This window comes from Monomorium pharaonis, chromosome 7 (genome assembly GCF_013373865.1).
Source record: "Monomorium pharaonis isolate MP-MQ-018 chromosome 7, ASM1337386v2, whole genome shotgun sequence".
Classification (NCBI taxonomy): Eukaryota; Metazoa; Arthropoda; class Insecta; order Hymenoptera; family Formicidae; genus Monomorium; species Monomorium pharaonis.
The window spans coordinates 16,566,322-16,580,882 of record NC_050473.1 but is presented as its reverse complement, the minus strand read 5'-3'; the positions used below and the strand labels follow the sequence as shown (position 1 = coordinate 16,580,882).

The 14,561-nt window shown below is 33.9% G+C and overlaps 1 protein-coding gene across 10 annotated transcripts in view; it reads right to left on the bottom strand.

The window, feature by feature from the left end:
• Nucleotides 1–14,561, bottom strand: part of LOC105835333 (cyclic nucleotide-gated cation channel alpha-3) — a 165,616-nt gene that overhangs the window by 63,968 nt on the left and 87,087 nt on the right. For 9 of the 10 annotated variants that reach the window (XM_012678485.3, XM_012678487.3, XM_012678486.3 and 6 more), the window contains 5 exons: nucleotides 14,137–14,375; nucleotides 13,266–13,480; nucleotides 12,101–12,356; nucleotides 10,314–10,568; nucleotides 8,295–8,425 (listed from right to left, as the gene is read on the bottom strand). In XM_012678485.3, coding sequence (XP_012533939.1) covers nucleotides 8,295–8,425; nucleotides 10,314–10,568; nucleotides 12,101–12,356; nucleotides 13,266–13,480; nucleotides 14,137–14,375 — 1,096 coding nt within the window. The remainder of the gene's footprint in view (nucleotides 1–8,294; nucleotides 8,426–10,313; nucleotides 10,569–12,100; nucleotides 12,357–13,265; nucleotides 13,481–14,136; nucleotides 14,376–14,561) is intronic. The other variant, XM_012678489.3, reaches the window with a different exon arrangement.

Below are 14,561 nucleotides of genomic sequence, written 5' to 3'. Positions count from 1 at the left end.
GTTAGCGAGAACTTTATTTAGACAGTCGCGCTAGAAAACTTGTAATAGCTTTTACTGCCCTTTTCTTCACAGCAGTGAGTTTATCTTTTTTAGTATGTCTTTTTCTTTATGTTCTCCGATACATACATATATATATATATATATTTCGTTTAGAGAGAGTTCCAAGGAATTGATCAAGCGTCGATCCTTGATAAGTTTTAAACACGTCCCATTCAGACGACTAACCATGTGCTCTAATGAAGGCCAGCTATGCATCGTTATTTCCAATTAACCCTCACCACCAGCGTAACACTCTAATGAACTATTTAATGACCGGCAATTAAAAGTGAACTTCGTAAACGTGGTCAGTAGAATCACGAGAGTTGTGCACCAATTGTGCACGTAGGCGGGCAATATTCGTGCGGGCAGTATCTAAATCGTCACGAGTATCCGGCCTGTAAACTTGTGCGAGCCCGTCGACGGCTATGACCGTTTAATGATAGCCAATTGTAAGGAGAGCTGGGCGAACATTCTGTCGCAGTTTTGACAAATTAGAAAACTTCTCCCGTAACCGTAGCCGTACAGATAAATTGTTGACAGCGCGCAACGAGTGAAAATGGAGTTTGATGAATTATTTTAGCAGGCACCTCGCTCTCGAAATATCTGCACATCCATTTATTAGCGGGGCTTTGACGAGATATTTAACGACGTAAACGTATTAAAATTTTATTCGCGTCATTTGTCTGTTTTTTTTTTCATTTTCCCCGCAAAAGTTATTTCCGTTTGTTTGTCGTACGCGGTATAATCCGAAGCAATTCGATATACAACCACGATTGTTATGTGCCAGGGAAATAACGATTGCGGTGTTTGTAACGAGATTTCGCGCGGCTAAAAGTGAACGAGTATGGAATTAGAAGAAATTCTATTGCCTTTCATATTTAATCGGTTGCACTCCTGTTTAATTCCACGGGAAAATTGCAAAAGTAAAAAGCCGCGAGGGTCATTACCGCGCCGTCGTCCTGCATTTTTGCTTCCGTTGAATCTTATGGAATTACATTTAAAGTGTTAATCCCTATTTCGCAATTTCGTTCTATGTTGAATATAAGATTCTCTCCTGGGGCGTATCGAATCTAAATTGGTTTACGAGAGTAGAAAATATATGTAAAGAGATTTCATGATGGTAACAGCACTAACAGCGTGTTATTTGCAATTTCTCGGTAAAATCTCATGCCAGATCACATCTTCTTTTTTTGAATTATGGTTGTAATTTTGTTTTGAATTTCCATTGGGTCAATCGGTCTCATAAAAGTAGCTTTTTAAATTCTTATCGTATTTCCATTATTTCGTCATTTCTATGTAATGTTTCCTTTATAGAAAAGCTACTTTTACGATTTCTTATTCGCGTATTGGTAACTTCTTTGATGATTGTGGTTTTGTATTACAAGAAAACTTGTTAACTTAATTGTAGACTATTCTTGTATATTCAATAGTTGTACGGAATTAAGTTTGCAACATCCGATCTATTTTTAGTACTATTTATATATAATTTTTCTTAAATTAGTATCCTGCTTTTCATTACTGTATTTACATTTAAAGTAATGCAGTTGGTTTTATATAAAATAATTAAGAAGAAGAAAATTATGTATATATAATTAAAAAAATATTTGTCTGAAATAAAAATGTACAGCACAAATCCCGCGACGTCATTGAATTAATTTATTTTATAGTTGTATTAGATTTAATTATAATTGATATTTTATTAACAAGTAAATAAATTAAATTATATACATGTAATTTTGTAACAACGAATCCAATCAAGTTTTTATTGTGATCATTTCTCGTGCAACTTTTCTAAAACGAAATACATATGGAACATAGAGAAAGAAATACTGCAAAAAATAAAATCTACATTGTTATAATAAAAAAAGACAATATTTTTTACAAAATATTAAAGAGAGAGAGAAAGAGAGAGAGAGAGAAACCTATACACTAAAAAAAAAGTAATATATCCACTAATGGTAGTAATATATCCACTAATATGTAGTTGCGGGCTGCCAACTGCAGATATACTCAATACAATAATATATGCTATTGCAGTATCAACATTGTACTTGCATTAACAGTAAATATTATTGCATTAAGTATTTTATGTAGTTGGCAGCCCGCAATTACATATGTTATTGGCTGTATTACTTTTTTTCCTGTGTACATATATACAAATGTATTCATATGATTGTTGAATTTTCGAGCGGACAACTTCTGCGCTTCTAAAATAATCTTTCAAAACTACTCCCGAAATATTTCATATATTTTAAAATATTGATTATGACGGAAAAGATATTTCCTTTCTGCTTGTTTTTATTTATTTATAACATAACGATATTATTGACGTTGCAACAGAGGCAATAATAAACAGTGCAATTTTATTTATATCGATAGACAGGTAATTATTGAACGTATAACTTCTTTGTAGGTTGTCAAATATGTCATTGTCTCGCAGAATTTTATTCACTTTGTCACCGTTAGGATTCAAAGTGCAATGACAATACAACTTTGTTTCTTTCTGTTACAGAGGAAAATTTAATTTCTTTCTGCGTACAGAAAATGACATTTCAATTAAACTGTGTTGATATTAAGAAGTGGAAATTTGCAATGTATACAATAAGATTTTGCACATGTTATACTCACTCTATGATTCTATAACTATAATTTTTAATTTTAAGATTTTCGTCTGATAGATAAATACAAGATGGGATAAGAAAATTGAAAATAAAATTCAATGTAAACATGCGATTTTATCGGATATTAATTCTCGTCAAATTCTGACGTCATAACGTTGAGAAAATTTTTCGCAAACATAAAGGAGGAATAACGAGAGCGCGTTCCGGTTCTCCTCAACGATGCCCGTAGACTATCATTAAACATCGATCTTGTCGACTTCTCTTGCTCTACGAGGGTCAAGGGATTTACTACAGACCTTTCTAAAGAGGATCTAATTGGTGAAGTAGAAGCCCTAATTACAACAAATGGTATTTTCATGTTTTCTATCTGCTACTGCACGTACGTGCTCCTTTTATATATAAATTTAAAATGGATGTAATCGTAAGATAAATATATTTGTAAAAACCATTTCAAAGAGACTTAAAATATAATATAATCCTGATTTTCGAAGAAGACGTAATACGAGTATTTATTGCAGCCTTTCGAATAAGAAAGACGAAGATATTATTTTAATAATTATGAGACAATTGCAAAGAATTATTGTGACATATTTTGCGCCCGTTGGAAAAAAATACGTGATAGAACGTAACAGATCTACTGCCATCTTCAGACAAAAGATATAAAGTTATAAAAATAAAAATCCGCGAAATATCCTAGTAAATATCCTATATTTTACGATAATCGAACAACGCCGCAAGGAACTTATCTGTACAATGGAAAGGTCTCTCGACTTATATCTTTCACGGTTCTGGCGTATCTCGTGCGGCACAATGCCAAGAGAAACTACGATCGTCGACGGTTATTGTCGTAATAGTGCCCGTCGAGCTACCGTTTAGCGGAAGGAAAGTGTTAACCTGGGAGTACTCGCGCGAATTCGATTAACGTTAAGTCTTTAGACACGAACATCGTTTATACACCGTACATATTCACCTGAAATAGACAATTTCGGACTAAACAATCACCAAATATCTCTCGACGTTATTTCGTGACCGTTATATATTGTATTGATTTATGTATGTCATGCATAATTAATGCGGACGATATAATCGTAATTATGCATTTCGATTTGCTCGCTAATGATTTCAAAGGAACAATTCAACGTGCCGTTAAATTAAATAAGGATCAATATGCGCGCTCCAGTCATTTTGATCAGAATACATTCTTGCATTCTATATGTATACGTAAAGTATTCCACGACTACTATATGATACTTTTAATATAATTGTGATCTAGAGATTAATTAAACAGAGAGAGAGAGAGAGAGAGAGAGAGAGAGAGAGAGAGAGAGAGAGAGAGAGAGAGAGAGAGAAAGAGGATTTCAAATTATAGAAATTCCCAATTATTATAATTATATATAGATATATACTATAATTATAGAAAACCCTAATATGAAAACATCGAGGTTACGGTTTTCATATTATAAATCTGGAATTGGTCAATCTGTACTGGATATTAGTATCGCATATGTATACTCGTATTTGCATATAATAATTAATTATAATTATATTTGATTTGCTATTAAATTAAATTATTAAGTATTATTTATGCTTGATTTATCAATAAAAGATAAATGGGCTACCAAAAAAAATTTAAATAAATTAAAATAAGAAAAGGTATAACTAATATTCATAATGCGAATATTAGTTCTCTTTTTTTGCTGCTTAAATCAATTAAAGTAAACAATAATTGGGAAATATTTCTTGACATCACTTATACTTATAACACTTTGTGACGCGTGTATTAAAGTCTTAGAGTATATTGCTTTGTTGCAACAATCTATATAATATTTAATCTTAGAAAAATACAAAGCCAAATATCTCAAATATTATTACTATTAATTCTATTTGAAAAGAAGGAAAAACAAAGCAAAACACATTTTACTAATTTTTTTCTGGTATACATTTTATATTAATAATAACTTATGTTCATTTATATATATGTATATGTAATAAAAATTATCTTCCGATCTCTATCATCCGCGCGAATACCATAAGAGATATAAAGTATAATAAAACTTTTAATTTAAAAAATGTCCGAATTTTACTTTTGGTTCTTTCATTTCTTTCATATACTTTACTATTGTATAAATTATAAACTTTGAAAATTTAATCAATTGTAACATATACACTATTAATCTTCTAATGGTATTCTCTCTAATAACTGTCTGAAAATCTTGTTATTTAGAGCTTTATGTGTTTGTATATGTGTATGCAATAAATCATTAAATGATTATACGTAATCTGGGGTTAAGTATGGTTCAAATTTAATCTAGTCCATATACATGCAATATGATTGTGAAATGTTATATTTATTCTATTCCAATTTGTTTTATATACTATATATATATATATATATATATATATATATATATATATATACACACACACACACACACACACATATATATTATATGTATGCGTGTGTGTAATAGTAGTAGTAGTAATAGTAGTATTTACAAATTACTGTAACACTTTGCATAGTAGCAAAATTGTAAATGTTGATCACGTTGATCTGTAAAATATAAATGTGAAATCTAGAGTAGGTATAGCACACAGTGTCCAGATATATTAATATTTCAAAAAAGTAATCATCGCATGCATTAAGTATTTATTTCTCTTTCAAGTAAATTCAAACAGTTTATACAAACATTTTTCCTGAATAAGATCTTTATACACATACATATATAAATTAAACTTTTATAAAATTTTATAAAAATAAAAGCTCTTTTCTAAACTTTAATTTTGGATCACAAGATAAGAGGAATTTAAATGACTTGTTAATAATTAATAATTAATAAAATAATAAATAATAAATTACTCATTCCTATTACTTGTTCCGTCGTTGCATGATTTCTCTTTTAGGCCTTCTCCTCCTCTCAGGTTACCAGAGTTCATTGAACTTACACAATACTGGCGAAAACACGTTTAATTAAGATCGCGCGACACTTTGCACGGCACTCCCGAGGGTAAATTAGTACAAGAGGTGAAATTCGAATGGTAGAGGCGAATCTCGAACAAACCATAAATAAATGCTAAAATTACGCTACATGCGATTGACAGGTTTTAAAGCAGGAAATAAATCACGATTGTTTTTAACAGTTAAACGAATTGTGACATCGCTTGATTCGAAGTCGATCTGTTTCACGTTCGTTCCATTAATGGTAAAAATTCAAAGTGGCGATGGCTACTTTATAGCTCAGTATAGCGAGTTAATTAAAGGTAATTAAATTATAATATTAATAATCTCTTCTTATAGAAAATAATAGCGGCTGCTCTTCATACTTGTCATGATCGAGTCTTGAGAGATAATAATGTAATGTACGGAGCGACATGTGCACAAGACAGTACATCCTTACATCGTTCAACAAGTGCTGAGGTCAAGATTGATCGATGCGAAAGTTGTAACAAAAAAAAACCAAAGACTAAAAATCGTGGAAGCACATTGAACAGAAAGAACTCAAGGCCGCGCGTTAACTGAATTGTTAGGAAATATTTAACCCTTTCAAAAATATTCACGCTAAGTATTTCATTTCTCATGTTTTAAATTAATTTCGACATATTCCGTGCCAACCTGTTATATAGTACATTATATTTTAACATTTCCAGAATAAAAGTTGCTTTATTTTATTACAAAATAACACTGCCAACTTTGTATTAAAAAAACTATATAACTTTAATTAAGCAAAATTAAGCTATTCTTACAATTTTACAAAAATATAAAAATAGAATTTTAATTAATTAGTTATTATTACATATGTTTTAATTATTAAAAGACTTCATGTGAGTTTTTCAACATTTTAATTCTACGTAATGTAGAAGTCGAGCCTGGCCAATAATAATTAAAATTCTTATGAGTCGATATTAAATGTGTGCAATATAAAAAGTCGATTAGTTTTATCAGAAACTTTTAAAAATTTTTTATGATAAAACGTGTCCGAATTAATTGAAACGCCACACGTTAAGATAATACGTGATTAATGTTCCTTTATATTTGTAATCACTTTTCGAAGAATAAAACGATGCCACACGGAATAGTTCGCTCCACGTTTCGCGTTCGGATGTTCGTATGCGAGTGATAGAGTGGTGTCCTTATGTATGCAACAGCAGGTAGCGCGTTTTGAAACAAAGATCAGGGTCGCGCGCCGATCGAATTGCATTGTTAAGAAAATAACTTAACGCTTTATAGTAGGATTTCTCAAATTTACATGAATACATCTTTGTTTATCCGTTTCATGGTTATTTCGGTAAATTGTTACGTTCTTGCACAATAAATTTGAATAAAGGTAAGTATTTTCTGCGCAATCATCTGTTCCATATTATTTGATGAAGAAACGAAGAAAACGTACGTTTGCAGGACTGCTGACAACAGATTGAATGATATAAATGGGAAACGAAAATGCGCGACGGGGCGATTATTCGGTCCGCGGGTTCGTTCGCTCGTTCCCGGATTGAATTGACCGCCACACACTGTGCCAAGCGCGCGCTCGCTTTTATGCCAGGACGCGCCATTCGAATCGTGCATTTTGCGGAAAGCAGCGGGCAGAGAGCGGCCCGGTGAGTCGTGAAATAACGAAGGTGTAAGAGCGGAAATGCGGACGCGGCGAAACTGCGATGCGGCGCAATTAAAACGGGGCTTGGACGCGGAACGAAGTGTCCATTTCCCCGCTCGGCGTTAATTGAAAATGCAGTTATTTATCATGCGCGATGGAACGCGCGCCTGAGAGATCCGGGAGAAACGATCCTTCGTGGCGGTTCGCCAGAAGCCGTAATTCGAACGACTTGGCAAAAAGGGGATGAGGCCGTATATTTTACTATATGCTCCAGGAGACACAACAAATCTGTTGTAAAAACTTATTTAGCTGCGTTAAAAGTTCCGATTCAATTTAGTGTTCGTATCGGGAAATATTGCAAATTTTATTTCCTATAAATGTGCTAAACAAATTGCTTCCTCAGATGTAAAGTAATTTTATTTTCAATTTGCTATATCGAGCCTTTGTTTAATAATAACGCAATTATCGCTTTGTTCGTGTATTTTTAGTATAATTTCCTTCAGTCAGGCGTATTGCACCAAGTTAATTAATAAGTGAAATCTGAATAAAGACTACTCGCTAGTGCTAATGCTAGTTTCCTTGCTAGAGCCTTGCGCTCTAATTTACCTTATTCGCGCACTTTGGATAAATACTTAATTGTCATCGTCGCGTAAACGCGCGTAGCATATGAACTTTACGAACTTTCGTGCAGCTCGCGTTTTACGTACGTCAAGTAGAAATCATAAATCGCATTTCATGCCATAAAACGTATCACGTGCGCCGAATTATTTACAGTCACGAGCCAGGAGATGAATATTTTCGTGAGTTCTTTTTCGCTTCTTACGATCTGACGGGAGTTCGAAATAAAGTTTCATAAAATACGACGGGGGGGTTTCGAACGCGTAGCAATAAAAATCGACGCTCGTCGCACATATGTAAAAAAACGACGGCAGGTCTTACTTTGCTTTCGTCGAACCAATTCCGTTTGCTGTGTAAAAAGTTAACGTACGACCGGCAAACTAATGCAGAGAGATACACATGCGAGAGGAACTTGAACTCGACTCACCCTGAAACTCCTTCCGCGCCGCACTGACGGAAGTGACGATGTTTGCGACGTGACCCAGCACCGTTGCGAATAGCAGCAGACCGAAGAACAGCTGACCAATCACAAAAAGATATTCGCCCTTACTTCTCGGTCTGAAAAGGATAAAGAGAAAATATAGTCAAGTGCGTTCGGCTAATGTTGCTCGGTTTGCTTTACGCTTTTACAGTTTTTCATGTGATATGATTTTTACGCAAGGAAATGGCCCTTTAAAATGTTCTTAAATATTTAAGAATAAAAATATATAAATATTATTTAATAATATTTAACATTTAATATTGAATATTTATTTCATATTATTCAATTTTTTCGATTACGCTGTAAAATGAATCTTTATTAGATCTCTATTAATTAATCACCCGTCGCCAGTGTCGTTTCAAGTGGAAAACAAAAACTGACTTCGAATAGAAAGTCTTCGTCCAACAAGTACATTGTCCGACGCGGAAATGTCTCCGATATTTTCTCGCTTTCTTCCGTGTGAGTTCCCCTATTTTAAGTGCGCTAACAAAAATACTGGATTCATTTATTCGCATTGTGTACGCTGACTCTTTTTCGTTTCCTGATTATACGGTTCTTGGTCCGACCATGAAAGAATGATTTCGAGTGACTTCATGCATTCACAAATATTTTCATAAATGAAATATCCCGCGAATTTTAAATAAAAAATAAAATAAAAACAAATTCTGGAATTGTGTAATATACATGTAAAACAAAAATTTGAACAAATGTGGTTAAGAAAAATTGCGGTATAATCGGCATTTTCGCTGTAGAAATAACGCAAAATTCATCAATTCAATTAGCAGTTATTTGATTGTTTTTTGGTGGTTTTCTTTTATTTGGGTAGTTTGGATATTTCACATACACATTAACGATTTTGGTCAAAACTACATTTTCAGAGAATCTAACGCCGCGGTGCAGCGTTATAACAGAGTAGCGGTCATGGTCTGTCGCTTTTTATTCAAAACTGCACGTAGAGCATCAACGCGTGAATACGTGGAGTTATGCGCGGAATGTTATACATGGTTAATGATAGCCAACCCGTGAGATATCACACGGGAAATATATGGATGTTAGACTATATTATAAAATTATAAAAAATAATTGAGTTATTCGAAGTCCTATGGCTGCGTAACTTTTATTGTATAATAATCTGAGAACAAATAAGTTGACGTATAATAAGGTGCCAATTAAATAAAATTAAATATTTTACAGATATACATGTATTAATTGCAAAAATGTTTTCTTATATTATTGATTTCTTCATAATTATTGTATAATTGTTTAACGATTATTGAAATATTAAAAAAAAGTGATAACTTCTTTAACAAAAATTAATAAGTTTGATAAGTTTTTTAATAAGTTCTCTAAATACCTCTTTAATAATCTTTTAAAGTTATGATACTCGTAGTATATTGTCTTTTACACATTAAACATACATATAATAGCATAATTAAAAATATATATTAATATACATTAACATATATTTTTTTAATTATGCTGATCCACCATTATAAAACCATCATTTTATAGTTAATAAATTAAAATAACGTATTAGTTATTCCTGTGAATGTGTGTAACGTTTTTGAAAGAAAATCTCGGATTTGCGTAAGACCAGATGAGTCACGAAGCAACTATCGCTCAAATTGTTGCATAGTATGCGTTTGGCGACGGCTAAAATAGCAAAATTTCCTTTATACACGTCTACCAGAACAAACTTATATATCGCGTTCCATATTTCACTTTATACGCTATTTACAAGATATAAATCAAATGTATCTTGCTGTATAAAAGCACAGTAGCGTAGAATAAAATTTGCTTAAACGAATAAATAAATAAACGTTTGCATATGTGAATAAGGGAATTTCTGGAGACTTCGAGCATTGAGCAACGTTTAGTTAATATATCAGCGGTATATTCGCCCTAAATTTTCTTGCAAGACCCGTATAACATACATGCAACGCGCATAAATAAATAAGTAAATACCTGGGTAGATCACCGATAGTCGTTAGGGCAAGAGTACACCAGTAGTAGCTCTGTAGGTATTGCTTGACAACGTCCGCCGTCTCGGAGTCGCTGAACACCCAGTTCTTACTGCCAAAGCCGTTGTTCTTATAAATAATGTGATAGAGGCACCCGTTCCAGTGAAAGATCACTAGTAAATAATGTATCAAGGAGGTCGAGCGAAACAGATTCGGGTAGTTCGTGTGTCGCTCGGTCCTGTCCATGAACGCCCAGAACCTACATCAGAGATGGAGAAAACGGGTCGAGAAAATTGGCGGAAATTCCGGCGGTCGCGAAGCGATAAATTTGGGAATTCCTCTTAGGATATTCGGCGGCAGGAATCATGTGGAGCGTGTTCAACGAACGTGTGGGACGAACGGGTGTTTTTAATCATCGCGCATACGACGGAAAGTTTCGAGAGCGTGTGCCTTCAACAGGTTAAAATATGCCCCTGTCATTTTTTTCATTTATTATTTACGAGTGCGGCGAGATTCCGCCGTCTGCGATTTATGGCTCAGTGTGGCGCCGCGATTGAAACGATTGCGATCAATAATTTACAGTATGAACCATGAACAAAGGAAAATAGTTCGGAAAAAGTTCACATCCGTGATTTTCATTTTGTTATTTTCAATTTTATTCAAACTTAAACTATAAATAAACTCAATTCGTTAATTGTTACCGTAATATACAATAACAATTAATAGATTAGTTTTGCGAAATTGTTGAAAGCCTTAAATAGAACGTGTTGTTACATTTGCCATGTAACGTTTGTCTTCCCTTTAGTTCCGACCCCTTTTATTGTCAGCCTTCGTAAACATGCCCAAGTTATGTTCTCAATGCCGCCATTTGTCACTAAATGTGGCCACCGAGTCTGAGTTCCGTTTGCTTAATACACATGTCGCGTCCATAATGTCAATGTTAGATGGGAGTATTAAAGTACCGGTAAGTAAAACGCCCATTTAGAAATAAATAAGCCGGTGCTATTTTAGAAATAAATAACTCGATAAATTATCCCGACAAAATCAAATTTTATAAAGCATCGTTTGTCGAATTTTATAAAGCATTGTTAGATGCAGGAACAGTTTCGCAACAACAAGTGCAGGAAGAGTTGCGTTTCTCTTTCGCGCGTTGCTTCTAATAAAGGATAATATTGAGATATAACACATGAGACATCCGTTCATTCAATGTACCTTTTGCGATATACTCGGAACACTGATATTTGTACCGAAATATGTAAACGTTCAAGTGCGAAAGATCAGCATTGATTTATCATGACATTACACGCGACATTTTCGCAATCTTTTCAATCTTGGCTTACTCCAAGTAAGTCGTACTCTACGAGGAAAAATTCGATACTTTTACACTTACATATTCTAAATCAATTATAGTGGTCGAACCAAAAAAAAGTCACAACAATGATTCTAATGTATACAATCTTGGTATACAATCGGCTAAATTGTTGAGAAAGAAAATTTTTGTGTTAAAGCTTTTTTAAATTCCGCGATATATATATATAAAAGAGAAAAAATATCTTGGTTCGTTGCGCTCCATTTAATTCCGTGCCACTTATCAAAATCATGCATCATGCATTAAAATTATAATTTTTACAGTATGTAATATATGGTATTATATTAATAAGTACTATAAATAAAAGATTAAAAGATAATTTCTTATTATAAATTTGACATTTAAATTTATCTTTCTAATTTAATCAATAAATAAATATATAATCAAATATATAATTGTAAAATAAGGGAAGTAATAATTACCGGTAAATTTTTACGAGTCTAAAACTTCGCAGCATACTGTTAAATCCTATAGATAAGTATAAAAAGTCGAGGGGCAGCAGGCACAGGATGTCTATGTAAAACGTGGTGCTGTTCGTATAATGATTTCTCAGTTTCGTGGCGTCAGTTTGTAGCACGCCGTCTTCCAAGTATCCCGTTCGAATGTGAAATATTATGTCGAGCACGTATAAAAAATCCGAGAAGTAATCCAGGCAAAACCACACCCAACGAGTTTCTCCTGCAGTCGCAAGCAAAACAATGTCTATTTCAATATACATATACACAATTATAATATACAATATACTTATAACAATTAATTCAATATGCGTAATTTGCGATTAGCATTGCTGAATTAATCCTTAATCGCTTGATTTCTTTTTAAAAGTTAATTCTGCTTTTTAAATATTTTCTTTTCTATGCATAAATTTTTCTACATTCTCTCGAATTAAAATCTTTTTATTTTCAAATTTCAATCAGTTATAATAGGTTATCGGTCAAAAGCTATTGATGCCTCCGTATTGATCGTCGTTATATTTAACCTGGCTTTTTGTATTCGTGATTGGGAAAAAGCAGCTTCTACATATGCAAAATATTTTAGCGATGCCTTTATTTTCTATTTAACTCATACGCGTGATTTAATTCACGTATCGTTTTATAAATTGTAAAGCTATCGCTTTGATATTCAATTAAAGTAAACATTACAGTAACGTTTTAACAAAAATTCTAAATTAATAAAATTCTTCAATGCTCTTGAATATAACATATCATTAATTCATTTTAGAACGGAACATTTTCATATGGATAAATCAAAGATTATATCATGGCGTATAGCAGCATATAATTTAATAATTTCTCGTGCTCATGGGAGCGTTTTAATTTATATACGAGACCTTGCTTATTAAAAGTCCGCCGGTATGTATTAAAATTTGAATACAAATCTCGCTTATGTAATTTAACTGACATAAAAACTAGATTTCTCTTGCAGATTCCACGATTTTATTTAAAGAAATATCGCAAAAAATAAACTAATGTACTTTCGGTTCAAATCTTCAATTTCCAGATCTTAGAAGAGACATATCTTAAGACGCTCCTACGAACGCGTTTATGAAACTAGAAGAAAAAAATCTTAAGAGCATCGCGGACTCACCGTTGATCTCCTGGAAGGCAAACCTATAGATGATTACCCAGAAGTTGTAAAGGAAGGCAAGAGAAACCACCATCGACCAGTAGTAACAGAGACGTCCCGCAGGATCGAAGATGAAGGACCAATTTGGTGCACCCGTGCGAAAATTCCTCGATCCAGGTTGTCCGGGATAGCCTCTACTACCGCGTTGTTGTTGCTGTTGTTGCGCCGTGTACCTCCTGAGACAGTAATTCAGCGCGAACGTGCACTGATTAATTACTTTTGTCCCTGGACAGCATTCCGCGTGACACGCTGTTCATTTCTTCCGTTACCGTTCGCAGTATGTGTGCGAGAATTCACGTATCAATGTAAAAAATTACTATGTTGGACGTATCGAATGTTCGCAATAAATGAAATGGAAAAAAAAAACAAAAAAAAAAAACAAAAAAAACCCATGCAATTTTGTACGCGCCACGCAGCTTCGCCAAATTAAAAAAAAAAGTTTCCACTGCTTACGGGAACATTTTTTTCGCAAATTTGATCCCGACAATTCTGTGTCCTCTGCGAAGATATTTCTGTTAAAAAAAGCCCCAGCACAATTACGCGATCTTTAAAAATGCAGGAAACGCCGCCACGATATTAAGTAAGTCTCCAAGAAGTCGGATGAATATTTATGATCCTTCACTACGCGGATTTTTCCGTTATATTCATTTTCCAGAATTTTTATCGCGGATTTGACCCCTCCATGAGAATCATTAGCATCAAATTGAATTTTTCTGCGAATACCCGACTTCTTCTCGATATCGAAATATGGAAGAGAATAGATCTGGGTACGTAACGAAATTCGACGATATAATTGAAATCGGTCGCACGCGCCCGGCAATCAAGTACTCACGTTTCAGTGCCGTTGCAGCTACTGTTACTGAGATGATTGACTGATGCCGGTGTGTGGAGGTGCGATTGGTCACGCGAGGACGTAAGCGCAACTGTATATGGCAGCTTGAATCTGCCCCTTAGGTGGTCCCTTCTTCTCGGCTTGCGGCTCAGGTCGAGCTCGCTCGCCCCCCGATTCACGTATCCCCCGGATAGCGAGTCCCGTGACGAGCTGAAGTATCGCTGCGACACAGAATACACCTACACCAATTAGGATGTATGAAGTGTCACGAGGCGACGTTGTATCGCTTGTAAAAAAAAAACGCGACTGTACATCCGCAACAAAAATAATATTCCTGACTATAATTAATTTACGATGCAATTATAGTTGCAAATAGCACACTTTTTTTTTCTCAGTGTATAAATGTCCCGTGCAAACACGTTGTA